This window comes from Zonotrichia leucophrys, chromosome 3 (assembly GCF_028769735.1).
Source record: "Zonotrichia leucophrys gambelii isolate GWCS_2022_RI chromosome 3, RI_Zleu_2.0, whole genome shotgun sequence".
Taxonomy (NCBI): domain Eukaryota; kingdom Metazoa; phylum Chordata; class Aves; order Passeriformes; family Passerellidae; genus Zonotrichia; species Zonotrichia leucophrys.
In genome coordinates, this window is record NC_088172.1 from 46,497,203 (window position 1) to 46,512,941 (window position 15,739).

Sequence of the window (15,739 nt, forward strand, 5' to 3'; positions counted from 1 at the left end):
CTTCAGTACTTCAAGTATAATATTTCTACTCTTCTTTAAGTGCAGATCATACATACGGCAAAGGAAACCCAGAGCACAGTAGAGCAAAAGAAAGCTCCTTACAAATTGTAATATAACAAAGAGAAGCAGTGGAAAAGACAATATTGAAAATTTTAAACAAAGGAAAAGGGAAGGAGTAAACTGCTGACGTCTTTTTTCAGAATACAAACTCGTCAGCTTCTAAATTCTGTGAATTCAGTTTTTCTGTAGGACTAAGAATAGAGCAACAGAAGCAATTGTTCAGATTATACAGCTCTGTGGCCTGTAAAAATTAAGGCATCTGAAGTAATTTCTTCTACATCCCTGCTGGAATGGAGTTCTAGGTGTTTTGTGGAGGCAGAGCCATGTCTGCTTGCAATGGTGAAGTAAAGTTTGGATCACTGACTTAGACATGGCTGACACATTTTACCCAATTAACAATAATTTCTGCTATTTTAAATTGTTATAATTCTTGGATACTAATTAATCAGCTTGTCCCTTTCCCAAAGCAGCAGACCCCAAAATAAATTAGGTCTCATCAAAATATGCTAACAAAAGTCAAACCCACCAAGCTAGGAAAGTTATTATATACATCTCTCTAAGGCAATTTTAAATTTCTTAAATAAAGAAAGCAAGCTAGTGGGCAGGAACCAACACAATAGGTGAGAGAAAGGCCAACAGCATAAATCATTATTATTTACCTGCTTCCCCACCACCACCATTTGCCTATCCCTCAGGTAGTTCCTGTGCCCATAAATGAGCTAACTCTGGAAGGAAAGAAAGCACGTTGTGGCTGGTCTGCAGAACATCCCCTGCTGAAACAAAGCCACAGACCTGAACTAACAGTCAAAGCCTGCTTGTTGTCTCTAAGAAATAATAAAAGAGTTTCCAAGAAGTCTCCAATGGTGTTACTGAAAACCTGGATGCTGGCACTTCAGCTGTGATGAGGCTTGTTTGGGCAATGCTCACTTTCACTCCCTGCACTATGGTTTCCCAGTTTGAATACTGGAATAAGTCAGTACTTGTACAAGTCCTTTGAGAGCTGTGAGTGCTCTGTGATCTGCAGAACTAAATTATTAAAATGGTTCTGGTAATCACTCTATTGGAAATTATGTGGGGTTTTTGTCATCATCAAATCAATAAACATCTTGGAAGAATTGAGAGAGAAATGTGACAGATATGCTTGCAGGCATTCATGTTTATCCTAGCAGTTTAAAAAGCTGGCATTTTTGTTTGCACTGGCAAGGCTTGGAAAAGCAATAAGAAAGACTTTAAACAATGAACTTTCTCTAACTAACTCTTCAATTAACTGTATAAAGAAGAAGTCTTCTGATTAAGAGCTGCCTAGCAAGTAATAGTCAGGAGAACACTTAGGGGTTTAGAAAGTTTCTGATGAGAAAAACATCATTCCTCTTTGGAGATATTTTCAAACATTAGAGATAGTGGTAAGTAGTGAGGCAGTTAGAAGTGCTTTCATCTGGTGAAAACTATGAAGGAGAGAAGGAAGACAAAGGAAACAAATGTATAAGCCATTTCATTGTGCAGTAATGAAGTAGAAACAAAATAGCTTCTTGACAGTCACCTTAAACTCCTAAAAGCTATGGAGCATTCTTAATGGAGTTATTTCCCAAAAAGAGTGCTAAAGAATGATGCACCTACACAAGGAACATTTCAGTGATTTATACTACCTGCAAACACAAGTTTTCTAAGTTTAATGAAAAAAAACCTCTCTGTTTATTAAGTATTACCTTAGATTTCTATAATTATACAGCTAATCTATCTTTTACCAACACATTTTCAAAAAATTATAGCTCTGGTAGGATGAAATACCAACCACCCTCCAAAAAGTTCTAATTCATACCTTATTTCTGAGAATCCTTAGAAACTTGAATAATTGAACAGGCCTAATTTTAAATTTCAGTTTTAAAAAGTCCCAAATATTATGCTACCCCATGTGAGATTGAAAGGAAATGGTAAGGGGAAAAGAGCCAAGAGAAATGGGCTGTAGTGGTAGACAAAGTTAGGTCTTATTTCTACAGCCAGACAAAAATTTACACAAACTATGACCAAACTGGTTTAAATAACCACAGAATAAAAATTAAATTACATTTATGAATCCAGAAAAAAAGTTAAGCACACATTGACTTGGGGGGTGGAGAAGGCTAGGCATCCACAACATATTTGTCAGGCACATTCATGGGTCTAAAGCCTGAAGTGTGACCAACCTCCATTCTGATTTTTAGTCTGGTTTAACCACCAGACAAAAAGGCCTCTAATTCTTGAACTGGAAGAGGATTCCCTTTCATATTAGTGAGGGTTTTGCATAATTCTATCATATTCCTATAAACTGGGTTTTTTCCCAGGCCAGATTACTTAGCCTGCTTCAGCATTGCCTCTCACACACAGTTACAGATCGCTCTCCTCTGCCCCTGAACTCCTCCTCATGGTGAGAGTTCCATCAGACAATTTTCACTGTCTTGCCACTGAGCATCCAAGACTTATACTGAGAGTTGTAACATTAACTGGCTGGCTGCTTATCAGTGTTGCTCAAACTTTTCAGGAAAAGCGCTTTCCATATTACAATCAACTAGTCATTCAATTTACATTCAACTAGTTCTTTCTCATCAGAAACACTTTCTAAACCCCTAAGTGTTCTCCTGAATATTACACTAGCTCCAAGTTTTACTTATAAAGTGTGTTTTTGGTATTATTATCAGTAATTTTGTGTATTCCAAAATATTTTAAATAAAGGCCTATGAAAATATCAGTTCTTTGGAATGTTGCTTGTTTTTATTTAATAAATTTTTTGTACTTTTTTGATAGTGTTTCAAGGGTAAAGCACATCTATAACATAAAGGACCTTAGCCTTTTAAGAAAGTTGGAGTTTGGGAGGGTGAGTTTCTTCTAAAGTTACCATATAACTCAGTTCTACACAGGTACTTTCCATTTCACTTGTGGCTTTCCTTCCTTAGCTATACAAAATGACTAAATCGCATCTAAGCCCATGTCTTCCCAAATCTTTCTGCATGCAGCTTGTTTAGAGTCTCACATGTCTACAAGTTCAGAATAGTGATCTGATATCCAAAAAGGCAACAAATGCTCGTATTTCACAAGAAATCTGTTTCCTACCTTATGTGGCATATGGCCCAAACTGTACACACCATTACTCAATCCTCAGTCTACCATCCTCCTGTTATGCTTCTATTACAGTTCCAAGACCTTTCAAGATCATAAAGGAAAGTAATTTTACAAGATCTTTGAGCAATTTAAAATTTTGCAAATCCAATAAATCATCAGTATTGTAATCAAGAACAAATTAATTATCCAAATCAGTATTCACAATTCTGCAAGAAAATAATTTGGCTTTCCAGCATTTTCCTGCAGTATTTCTGAACTGATTAAAGACCTGCTCAGTGCAGTTCAGTATTTTCACTTTGGTAGCTATACTTCCAGGTGCAACATTACTGCTACGAAGCCAGTATCCCAGCCAGCACATTGGCTAAACAAGAGCACCACTAGCATATAGTGAATTTTTAAAGAAACCAAGTAATTGGCATTTTACAAGTTAGAAATTTATGGTTCCAAGGGTTTATTTACCAGTTTCTGATATAAACATCAGCTATGTAATATAAAACCAAAACTGAAAAGCCCATGGTTCACATTTCAATGTGGACCTCATATGTGAGCAACCACAGATGTGATCCTGTGCAAGCAAAACACATTTGCTGAGGGTGAGACCATACAAAAACTAGCAAACAGGGACCTTTTGGGAGACAGTGGCTAAAAAAAAAAAAAATAAAATCAAGCATACCACAAACAAACAAAATCAAACTGAAAGGAGATGACATAGGTAGCAAGGCAAGTGGGAAAATGACTGATAGAAGCAGAAAAGAAGAGAGAGTCCTCAGGAGTCAGATAACCCCTACTGTGCAAAGCAGGAGAGAACTTGGGGAAACGAACAGAAGCATTAGACAAAACAATTCATTCAGACAGGAATAAACATCTCAACTAAAACAGATTAATTACAGTAATAACCAACAAAGAAAACAGACAAAACTCCTAGTCACTTAAAAGGTTTAAACAAAAATCCCAAAATAGTTGTCTTTTGAAGCACACTTGAAAATACGCTACCGTTGACCTGCCTCAACAGAGTGATAAGAAAAAGATTACAGAACTAACAAGTACCAAAATCAAATCAACTTTGATCCCAAGGCATTGTCTAACCAAACCCTTTTCTTTGAGAGTTCATCCACATGTTAAACAAGCAGAGCAGCAGCTGCAGATGCATTGCTAGCAGGAGACAGATTGCATCGTTACAGGACTTCTGAAACTCCCTGAGTGCAAAATATGACAACTGAAGAATTACCAGCCCCAGGCCTACAGAAACCCCCAGGAATAATCCTAGCATGGAATTTACATCAGAATTCCTTGTCATGTGCACTGTAGACACTAGAAGCTTAAATCATTGCAAAAAAATAAATACTATCAGGAAGACAGAAAGGCATCACCCAGGTTCTTAAGCTCAAAGTTCTTGAGCCACATCTATGCTCAAGGCTGGAAATATATTCTGGGAAAGGTATAACCATGTTGAGTTTGTCCTCTTCCTGAGCTCTTCTACAAGCTTCCACTGCACTGTCAGCCAGCAGAGACAGGGTACAAGACTAGATAAAAAATTTCATCCAGTAAAGCTACTATATTAAACTGTGCCGTTTTGTCAGAAGATAAATATATAAATAAATGTCCAGCAGAATGCAGTTAAAGAAAGTAAAGGAAATGGATTATTTGAATATTATATTCCTGTGGGCAAAAGGAACTGTTAAATTCATCCAAAAATGCATAAACTGAATAAACTAGAGTGACACGCATAAACATTGTGCTAGTTTTGAACAGGAAGCAGCAATATTTCAACAGAGCACAGCAGAGTACAGGAATGCTGTTTAGAAGCTAATTAGCTCAGGTGCAACACCCTTGTTGTTACAACCTACTTGGCCATGCTCTAACCTCCAAGTCACCACACGAGACTTCCTTAGAGTGCAACCTGTGCTATTCAGCCCCTGATAATCTCTACTGTCCTCCCTCACTTAAAAGCCAAGGAAACAGCAGCAAAGTTTACCTGATTGCAACAAAGTACGTGCAAGCAATTGTGCTCAGCTGTGATCTTTAGCAGTGAACTTGCTTGTACAGGCAAGGATCCAATTCCAATTCTTGTTATAGAAACCAGTGCTTATTTTCCTCAGTGCTTGCTAAACTCGTTGACCAACAGGTAGATAAAAGTGCCAAGATCACAAGCTGCAAGTGTACAGCATGGAACTCATATGAGAAAAATGAAAAAATATTTCCATTCCAAAGTATAGCTCGACTCAAAACTATAGGGAAAAAAACCCAAACTAAACTCTCCCCCCCCCCAAAAAAAACAAAAAACAAAAACCCAAAAACCTATCAAGAGCAATGTTTAACCACAACTTTGAGAGCCAAAAGAACCAAAACCACAAAAATTCCAACCCTGTTGGTGCAACCAGGCATTTGTGTATAGATAGGACACAGATTTCCTCTCCTGTTCATAAAAGCAATTGTGCAAGTTGGCCACAAATCAGAGCAGGTTGCATTAGCAGTCCTCCTGTTCTACTCCAGGCTTATGTTTAATTTAAACATAAACTGGGTTACACATGATTTCAATATTCTGTTGGATGACCAAGCAAGAGAAAGAATGAATTTAAGCAGAGTCTATGGAGAGATAATGTGAAGGTTATAACATAAGTGAAAAATGGCCATGTTGCTAAGATAAGGCTCCAACCACCAATCTCATTGTCAAGCCTGGCCATCTGTCAGCAGAAACCTGATTTACTGCATATTATGCTGCTATACTTGATCACTACTGTTCTGTTATAGAAGGCTCCTGAGGTTTGTTTAAGGACACCAAATGGTACTCTCTAGCAACATAAAAAGGGTTAATAAAACACCTCCTCAAAAACTGAGCTTTTTGGAACCAGGCTTCAGAACTTTAAATCAAATTTTACCCAGTTTCAATGCCACTGGTAGATGAAACTTCTTTATAAATAAAAACATTAGAACCAGGGAAACAAAGCCCAAAAAGGCCAAAAAAAATGACAGCAAATCACATCACATTTTCACCATATGTTTAAGGCTGCTCGCACTGAAGTCTGCTTATGGATGTTATTTTGATAGTGGGGAATTGCAACAAACTTTAGATAAAGGCACATTTAAGATACATTTCTGCAATATCACTATTCAACAAAACCATTAACAAAGCAGCCACTTTCTTTCATTTAATAATTACTCAGAATACCCAATCTGTTTGCAAGAGCACTAATGACAAATATTTAGATAGGGCTCATGGTGTTACAATTCAGGTAAGCACATGTAATCCAACTCTCCCCACTTCTAGACACCAGAACAAAAATGCCCATGTATGAGATTCATCCCTCACACCAAATACCCACTGAGTAAAACAGCTGCAGGGACTTTCTCAGGTTAATCAAACAAATGAAATAACAGCATCCAGTAATAACAAAACAATTTTTCCCTCCAAACAACAGGCCTGCGCTGCAGGTGGTTTTGTCCCATAGCAAGCAAAGAGGAAAAAAACACATCCTGAACAGCTGCTCATTAGGTGAGCACCATTCTGCCTGCACAGCAAATGAAGCAAATGTCATGTGGAAAAAACCACAGTTACGGTCATGTAATTAGACACGATAACACAGGCATACACAAGAGAGGAGGGAAGACAAGTACAAATTACAATTGCTCAGGCAATTTATTTCTGGGAGTTCATAATTTTTGATGTTCCTGGACTTTAACCTCACCATTTCTTTTAACAAGGCTTTTTTTTAGCTAAATTTTTTTCTCCTATATTCAATAACAGATAACTTTGGAACAATCACCTGTTATAAAAATATCCATTCCCAGACAATTATTTATACTGAATGGAACACTTCAGTTGAGGACACTGGGAGAATACTCCATCAAAACAGCACAAAGTGTATAGGACCTTGCAGTTAATATTCTAAAGTGGTGTGAATTTATTGCAAGCTTACCTGATACTCATTGGGCCAGAAAGTGCTGACAGCCAACTCTGCTCGCAGCCAGTCTTTGCCAGTGGAGCCAGTGACATTCCAGATGGGATTAGCCAGTGGTCCTTTGTTCACCCTAACCAGGATGTTCAAAGTGCCTGGGTTTCCTCCATTCTTGCTGTACAGAAGGTAGCTGAAATCGATGCAGTGAGTATCATTTTCTTTCATTGTTGGAAGCTGAAGTCGAGTCTTTTCTCCCGGGTCATGGTCTGATGAAATCACTATCATATATGATCCTGAGAAAGGGAGGAGTGGAAAAAGGGAAAAAAAAAAGTCGTATTAAGGAAAGAGATAAACACCAAGAAACTGATTGTTCACTGTGAATAAAAGGAAATGTATAGGTTTTCTTATCCCAGAAACCTCAAAATTCAAGTGGCATGAAATCTAACAAGCTATAAGATGGCTAGACACATGACTGAAGTCGTACCTACAGAAGATATCACATATCTCTAAGGACCTTTCTAGATATCTCCACCTACCAACTTTTCTTTTTCTTGTTTTAGGATCAGATAATTGGAAACATGGTCACAGATGGAAAAAAAATAAAAAAAAGAAGCAAAGGATCATCATTATTCTGAGGTCACTGAGGCCAAAATTTTCTCAACTTGCTCAACAGATTTTCTGAAAACAAAACAAAAAGGTCCATATTCCTCAAGGCAGCTTTATAACACCCTTTTGTACCAAAAAAGAGGCAGACTTGAGATATATTAGCAATGGAAATAGGTGACTTAGGACACCAAGACAAATTTCATTTCTTTGAAAAAGCTCTGTTTACTGCTCCATTTGCCAATGGATTTAAGGGGATAACAGAAGTTTCTACAGCTAGAAGAGTGTCAATCTTGTAAACATGTATGACAAATACACGCAGGACAAAACAGGCTGTTCCTGTCTAGCTACAAAGGCAGGAAGTGAAAATCATATGTTTAACGTGTTGTACAGGCAGTAATAATGAATGAGTCTGTCCTGCTGTCCTGCAGAATGGATGGTAAAGACAGGCTGCCTCTAACCTAGCCCAGAGCTGATCCACTTCTTCAACTGTGACAATTCCAGGCCAGGTACTACCCAAGTGAGTGACCCCACAGAAGAAAGCTTGCCAGACAGGGTATGCCAGGCTGAACTTCCCAACCAAGTGAGAAAATCCAATTCAACATACAAACTGAATCATTGCCACAGCAAAGTCTCCTGCCCTAAATTTACCTATCCATCTGCTTAATGATTCCAGAATCTTCCTATTGATAGATTTTCCTTTTACTTTTAGTCCTAAAGGGCATCACAATTAAGAGCCTTTTCTTGTGAGGAAAGTTCAGGTTAAATCAATCAAAAAGAGAGAAAAAATTTACCCTGAACCTTAAAAAAAAACAATGGATTTGTGGACATTTGCCCAAATTAGTAGTCTCACAGAAGTGCTGGGAGTATGTACATGAATACTGGTGAAAAATCTTCTATGAAGTACGTTTACATAAATTATTATCATTTTGTTTTTCAGATTTTATCCTTAGATTTTTAGGCAACAAGGAACTATCGTGTTCTATTATGTCCTAAACAGTTGTATTAGGCAATCTGAAAATTGTCCACAAGCTGTTGCTCAGGAAAAGATGAAAATTTATGTACATGGATTAAATCATCTGTGTTAGATGCTAATTTACTAGCCTGTAGAACAAGTCTCTGCTAAAAAACTCCAGGGAAAATAAAGAGAGAAAGAAATACTATAGAATGAAAGCTGTTCTTATTAAAGCACTGTGGATTGAAATCCATATTTTTAGTAGTCATCTTCATAAGATGGTTTAAAGAAAACTACTACAATGTAAGCAACAAGTCCATATTTAGAATTCTATGTAGAATCCATTATTTTTCTATTGAAGAATTCGGTAGAGTAGCAATTCCTGGTTATTTCTTCATCATTAATAGCCACTTATAAAATCACAAGGGGATCTTATACTATTTAGGTTTACTGGTACTTTAAGTCTTTAAAGATTATTTTCTAGCATCAGCTGATGACTGCCTGAGAAACTGTAAACCACATCCACTGGTGTGCAGTTTTTATGCTCCTTGACTCTAGAATTATGATAATAGCAATAAATTATTATTTATTATTATTTATTATAATAAACTTAATATATTTGTTTGTAATCTCAACAGTAATCTCTATTTTAGTAACACTCATGTTCTTATAAGCACCTGATCATAAGACTAGAGAATAAGATTTCCAAAAGCTTTGTTACTGAATACTACAGTTGTGGCAGGAGGAGGCCGTGCAAAAGCAATTTGGGGGTTTTCCTTCCACATAAGAGTTGGAAAACTAAACAGATTCAGCAAGAAATTACAGACTGCTTCCCACAATTAGTATTAATTGTCCACAGCCATCTAAATTGCCTCTTTGCCTTTGTTACTTGTATCTTCCAACTATTTCTAAGCAACACATGAAAAGCAACTCAGTCTTTCCAAAAACCAAAAAATCATTTCTAGTATTTCTAAAGAAATTGAAAGAAGATGTTGGAGGGTTAATCTATTGAAGAAGATTGTTTTCTGAAAGTGAACTTTGGGGGAGAAGGGGGAAAACAAAGAACTAGAATACAGCAATCAACTTTTGCAGATTTTTAAAAATGTTTCTCTCCACTTTTCTCAAGATCAAACCACTGGAAGGAAAAGAAATCCAACTCAAATTGCAACAAATAAACTGGAAGTATTTAAAGGTCTTGTTTCTATAGTAAGGGAATCTGCTATAGCCTTTGGAAGCTTCAACATACATTTTTAACATATCAACATATTTTTCTAGTACCCCACTTTCTCAACCTCATTTTTCATCATTTAAAAATACTTAGCAGTGAATTTGGCTACATCTATCTACGTGTAGTCTTACAGCTCTTCATGAAATGCTCCAGACAGCATTCATAGACCATTTATCACAAAGCCCAAGCATCTGTTCAGCTTCTTGGAAATTACTTCCCTTCTCCTTTTTTTAAATTTTAGCAGCTGTATTCCAGAAATGTACAGAACCCCGCTCCCCCCTCAGACATCTACCTACTCCAAGAACATCAGAAGCCAATGCCAGAGTAAACTATAAAGCAAAATTATATCTTCTGAAAACATAAAAAATATTTGCTTTCACGTTTCATAAGAAAGTCATTCTTTACTTGTAAAGAAATGCAATACATTTCCAAGAGTTAGGAGCTTTCCCTCACCTATATATGTTTGCAATATCTTAATATTTATTATTAGTAATTTTATTATCGCACAAGCTTCATAATATCTTAAGATATTCTTGGAATTGGCAGAAATGCAAAACAAACAAGGGAACTGTTCACAGTCTCAAACTCCCAAGATTACCTAAATGTTTGGGATTTTCAGTGAAAGGTTAGATCAAGTGTAACAGGTAACTATTCACAGTGCAGCTCCAGCCTGGAGCAGGGACAGGTGAGGAGGAAGGAGCAGCAGACACCAAGTGCAATGGACTGACTGCAGCCCCAGCTCCCATCCCCCTGTGCTGGGGGGGAAATTTGGTTAATTTTTCCCCAGTATGAACCTGTTTTGTCTTTGACAGTAACCGGTGATTTACAAGATAGTGATCTCCATGTCTTTGATTCAACCCATGAGCTTGCCCACACTATTTTTCCCCTTGTACTGCTGAGGAAAGGACCAAAACAGGCAGGGTGGTGGGCTGGCCAAGGTCAACACACCGCAGTGCCCAGAAAGGTAAAGAGCAGCTAGCTAACACTAGCACCAAGTGCTTTTTTTAAATCCCAGTAGAGCCAGGCTCCATGATTTTTGCCCATTGTTACTGGTCCAACAAGGTCAGGCACAAGCAGACAGAAAACACTGTATACACCTACTTCCCTCGAAAACAAGGAAGAAAAAACACACTAAACTGCGTAGCTTCCACTAAGATTATACAAAAAGGAAGATAATTGCAAGTGAGCTACTCCATTAAATCCCAAAATGGTAAAAAAGAAAGAATTAAATTAAATTAATAAAAAAAATAAAAAACAAAACCAAGCCAACATATTTGGAGCAATGCAGAAAGAAAAACTTAATATGAAAAAACAGAACTTCATTTTTTCTTCTTGAAAGACAGAAAGGGCAAATGCTACAAAGAAATGAAAGAAGTATCTCAAATCATCATTTGTGCCTGGATAAAGGTCCATTGCTCTTAAATATTCCTTTGACTCGCTATTTTTTACTATGCTCCAGCATGTCATCTTCTGTTACTCTGGCAGTTACTGTAGTTACAAAATGCACACAACACATCAATAACATTTTTCTAAAAAATTTTTCTTGTAGTTTGACAGTGATGATGTTTCATCCTTCTTTCAGTAATTCCCAGAACAATCTTCTACATTCTTGTCAATTTACAATCTTTAAAATTCATAACTACGTCCTCTTTCCCCCAAGAAGCTTAATTGTTATTTTTTTCTACTTAAATGTAGTTTAGATTTCTCCAAATCAAACTCCAACCTCTCATTTAGCTTTTCTTCTCTGAAGTGCCTTCTATCTATTTACCACTTAATAGCCTCTAATATTATTCCTGATGTAAAAGGTCAATCCAATTCTCTCCTACACAAAAAAGAAACATCAGACTATGAAAGAGCTAAATGGCACTGCCTCCTGAGCTTTGACCAAGTTCATGCAAACAGTTCAGCTTTAGGATAAGTCTTTCAGGAAGATTTTGATGCTTATTTGGCATTTAAGTCATGAACTTGCTAAAAGGTGTCTACAGAGCTGTGGAGCAAGAGCTACGAGACTTTTCCTGAGCCATGTTATCAAACAAAGCTGTATAAGACCTCATAGTTTTCAATGCCTTTTATTTATTTTGATAAGCATTAAATTTGATGTCCTAGTTCAGTGGCAAGGACAGATCATTTCAGAATAAATGAATTCTATAACTAATTAATTGCGAAAAGTCTTTGGTTTTATCCCCTACTAAAAACCAAGCTTTCCTATCACCTTGCAGTTAATCGAAGGTAAGAAATCATACTAAGATTTAAAAAGGAGTCTCTATATAAAATAAAATGTGCCTACTGTAAGGTACCAATGTGACAAAGCATTTTCCTGATCAAATTATTTTCTCTCACTTCCTTGCTTCCTGAAAAATGGGTTTGTATTTCAAGTGTGAAAGTTGTAATTTTCAGCAGGCTGGTCTTCAGGTCCCTCAAATCCTCTTTCCTCCTAAAAAGAACTAACTATCAAACCATCTCCATTTTGGGGACATACTGTGGCAATCTCTCTGCCTGTGAATGGCAATATCAATTACACAAAGTGGAGGGTCCAGGCACTCATGTGCCTTATCCTAAAGCTAGAGACTATGTGACCTTTTTATGTTTTAATAATGACTGTGGAACATAGCCCCTGATTACATTTTGGGCAACATTTGTGAGAGACTGCAGGCAAAGAACAGACACTGAAATGGAGAAATAGGCTTGCAACTGGAAGCAGACGGCAAAGAAAAGTTCAGAAACATCTATATTAATTCACAGAAAATTATATTTCACATGCAGTAGTATTCATGCCTTTTTTGCTCTTCAGAGAATGCCTTCCCTGTGACAGTTTGTGATAGCCCTTTAACTTGTGTTTCTGTAACGTGCAAGAAAGCAAAAAATAAAGGCTAATTATAAAAAGTCAAAAGCTCTGAAATTTTTCTGCTTGCAGGGAGGATATTCTTTTCAAAAGAAAAAAACCAAAGCCTATGAATCCACTAAATACACTCCAGGTAAACCCCTGTGTGCTCAGGTTTAATAAAAACTGAAACTATTATAACTTTCTGCCCTTCATTACCCAACATATACTACAGGCTTGCATCCCTAGGGCAGGAAAAAAAAAACCCAAGAAAAAAAAAACCCTAAAGAAATTATGAAGAAAAACTAGAGACATTGTTAGGGTTTTTACTTTTACTGTCCTGCACCATCAGTTAGGCATGCCCCTTAAGGAGTATGTGTAGGGAAAAATGTTACTTTGCAACAATATAATATTACTTAAGACACATTATTTGATACACACTTAAAATATGCAATATAGTTATATCCTGGTTTTACCTTCTTTCATTCTAAAAAACTCAAAAATCATGTTATTGGTGTAAACAACACAAGATTTCTCCAAAATTTCTTCAGATGGCTACAACTCAGAAGTATCTTGCTGCTTACTTCACTTGTTTACAATATCATTCCCTATACCAGACTCAAACTGTTGAAGGCTTGTTTCAGGTTCTTTACAGATTGTCAAAGTGAAAACAGGGGTGAATCAGGATCATGAATTTCACCTTCATTGCCTAGCTCAGTTCCAAGGCACCACAACTCAAATGCAAGTCAAGATAAGGCTCTGAATTTACTACAGAGATTAAAAATAACAAAAACACACATTACAGACAGGGGAAATTTGTCTGGAAAATGCAAATCTTTTGGGAGGTTTCCTATTTCCAATAGAAAATGAGAATTATTAAAAGAAGCCAACCAAAGCAGGTTGTTAAGCTACACTGTACAAATAAAAGCAGAGCACTCAGTTTGAACAGAAACTAAGCCTCATGGACTGCAAGAGCTCATCAATTCATCAATTTCACACCGACATGGCAATTTCACGGGAGGAGGAAAGGTGTCCTGCCCTCCAGGCTGAACTTGCTGATGCCAAAAGCTCTGCTCTACAGCAAGGTCATGCAACTGGGATTCCCCCATTACACACCCACAGAGGTCAAGCAACAGGGACACAGCCTGACAGCACTGACCCAGGCAAGGCAGATAAAAACAGCATCAAATCAGCCAAAGAATTATTATCATGGGCAGCACAACACTCCACCAGTATTTACAGCCATCATACTACTGTCTTGATCCTAACATCAGTCCTGAATCCTTCAATTCCATGAGAACAAGAAAAGGTTTGCAATTGAAAAAGAAAAACAAGACATGAAAAACTTCATGTTTCCAAGGCATGCAGGATTTGCAACAAAGTTCATGATGAACTTTTGACCAAAAACTGTTTCTTGGGCTGGTTGTAGCTACAAAAGTTTTGTTCTCCATAGTAATATTTTAGAAATTAATAAACATGAAAAATATTTCACTCTGGAAGTGTTGGAATTTGTAGTTTTCTCATACATAATACCAAAATCCTGTGGACTTGTTGGTTCTGATGCAGAGAAAATAGACCATGATGACAAACCAGTTTCTGAGGTATGGTAATTTTCTCCCTCTTTTTTCACGTGATGGAACTTTAGCTAATACATACACTTTAGGAACTCCAAAACCTGAGACAGGAAAATTTCAGCAATTGAAATTTGCATTGCAAGCTTGTAATGTCTGTACAAGAGAACATTTATCTTGCATTGTTCTCCTTTGAATTGCCTCTTCCAGCAAAACATTCAGAAAATTACTTTTGATACGGTGTGTCAGGCTGGCTTATGAAAGGACAGTGTTACTGAACAGTAAGCTGCATTTCAGTAAGCAAAAAGCACATGGAATAGTTTCATATTCCTTTAGGGATTAAGTGAGGTACTCTGTCATGGATTTTTTAACATCAGTGCCCATGAATGGATGGCCAAGACTAAAGTAACAGCAGCTCTGAACTGTCTGAATTTGTGCTGCAAACCCATAAATACCCCACGGATAGTGGCTCTGTAACTCCAGGATGCTTCTCAGTCACTCAGGGGCTGCTCTGGCTGCCCAGAGCAGCAAACATTGGTCAGCTTTCTGTCTGGAAGAAAATGTCTTTTCTAAGAAAAACTTCCAAACTTCCAAAAAAATCCCAACTCTAGGTTAACATCAACTCGGGATGAAGCTATCCAGTTGGGATATCAAATAACTGGGTACCATTTGTGCCTGTCCAGCCTAAAGCCAGTCAGATGTTTTAGTCTGAAGCTGTTCCCACAGCAGCAGCTAAAGTTTCCAACTCCAAGGCACTCCTGCCCCTCCTGGGAAAATTTCAGTCCCATGAACACAAGAACACCTAAAAACACTTGCAACAACATCAGTGAAAAGTAGGTACAGGGAAGTGTTTAAATCCATTTTGCTTCACCATTCCTGTTAGCTGCTCTGATATTACTTGACTGGGTAAGGCGAGCAATAATGCACAGAACTCTCCCTCCGTGTTAGCTTTGTTCCACCCATTTTTGTGACAGGCTTCCAGGATGAAAGACCTGTGTTGGCCCTTCTGTATCCACCCACTGCTCTAGGATGCCACTGTATCACCACCGCTGCTGTACAGTCATCATTTAGATGCTTCAGATCTTGACAAAACAGACAATATATTAATAAGGGTGTTACAACAGATCAGAATCAAATTATCTGTTTCTGTGGATATTATTCATTTGAATAGAAATTAAAGTGAAATGTTAAAATATTTAGAGTAGTCTAGGGCAGACAGTCTTATAGAAAACATCAGTGCTGAGCACTCGTTGAAGTCTTTGTGCTGCTGTGTGTTTGCTGCAGTGCACAAAAACAAGTGCACAGAGAATTAACAAATGTCAGCCAAGGTGACCTGAAAACTCACAGCCACTGAAATTCACAGGACTTGTATTCCTACCCCATGCCCTCCTCCAGTTATGCTCACCAGACCCTTGCAAAGCAGCACACAAATCCCATAATAGAAGACCTAGATCTCCTGCATCTTCCTCTTGAGAGAGGCAAGGAGACAGAAATGTTTGATTTCTTCCT

General features: G+C 37.5%; 1 protein-coding gene across 8 annotated transcripts in view; it reads right to left on the reverse strand.

Moving 5' to 3' along the window:
* PTPRK (protein tyrosine phosphatase receptor type K) overlaps window positions 1–15,739 on the reverse strand; it is a 388,545-nt gene that overhangs the window by 243,368 nt on the left and 129,438 nt on the right. For all 8 annotated transcript variants that reach the window (XM_064708032.1, XM_064708028.1, XM_064708031.1 and 5 more), the window contains exon 3: window positions 7,074–7,345. In XM_064708032.1, the coding sequence (XP_064564102.1) occupies window positions 7,074–7,345 (272 nt within the window). The remainder of the gene's footprint in view (window positions 1–7,073; window positions 7,346–15,739) is intronic.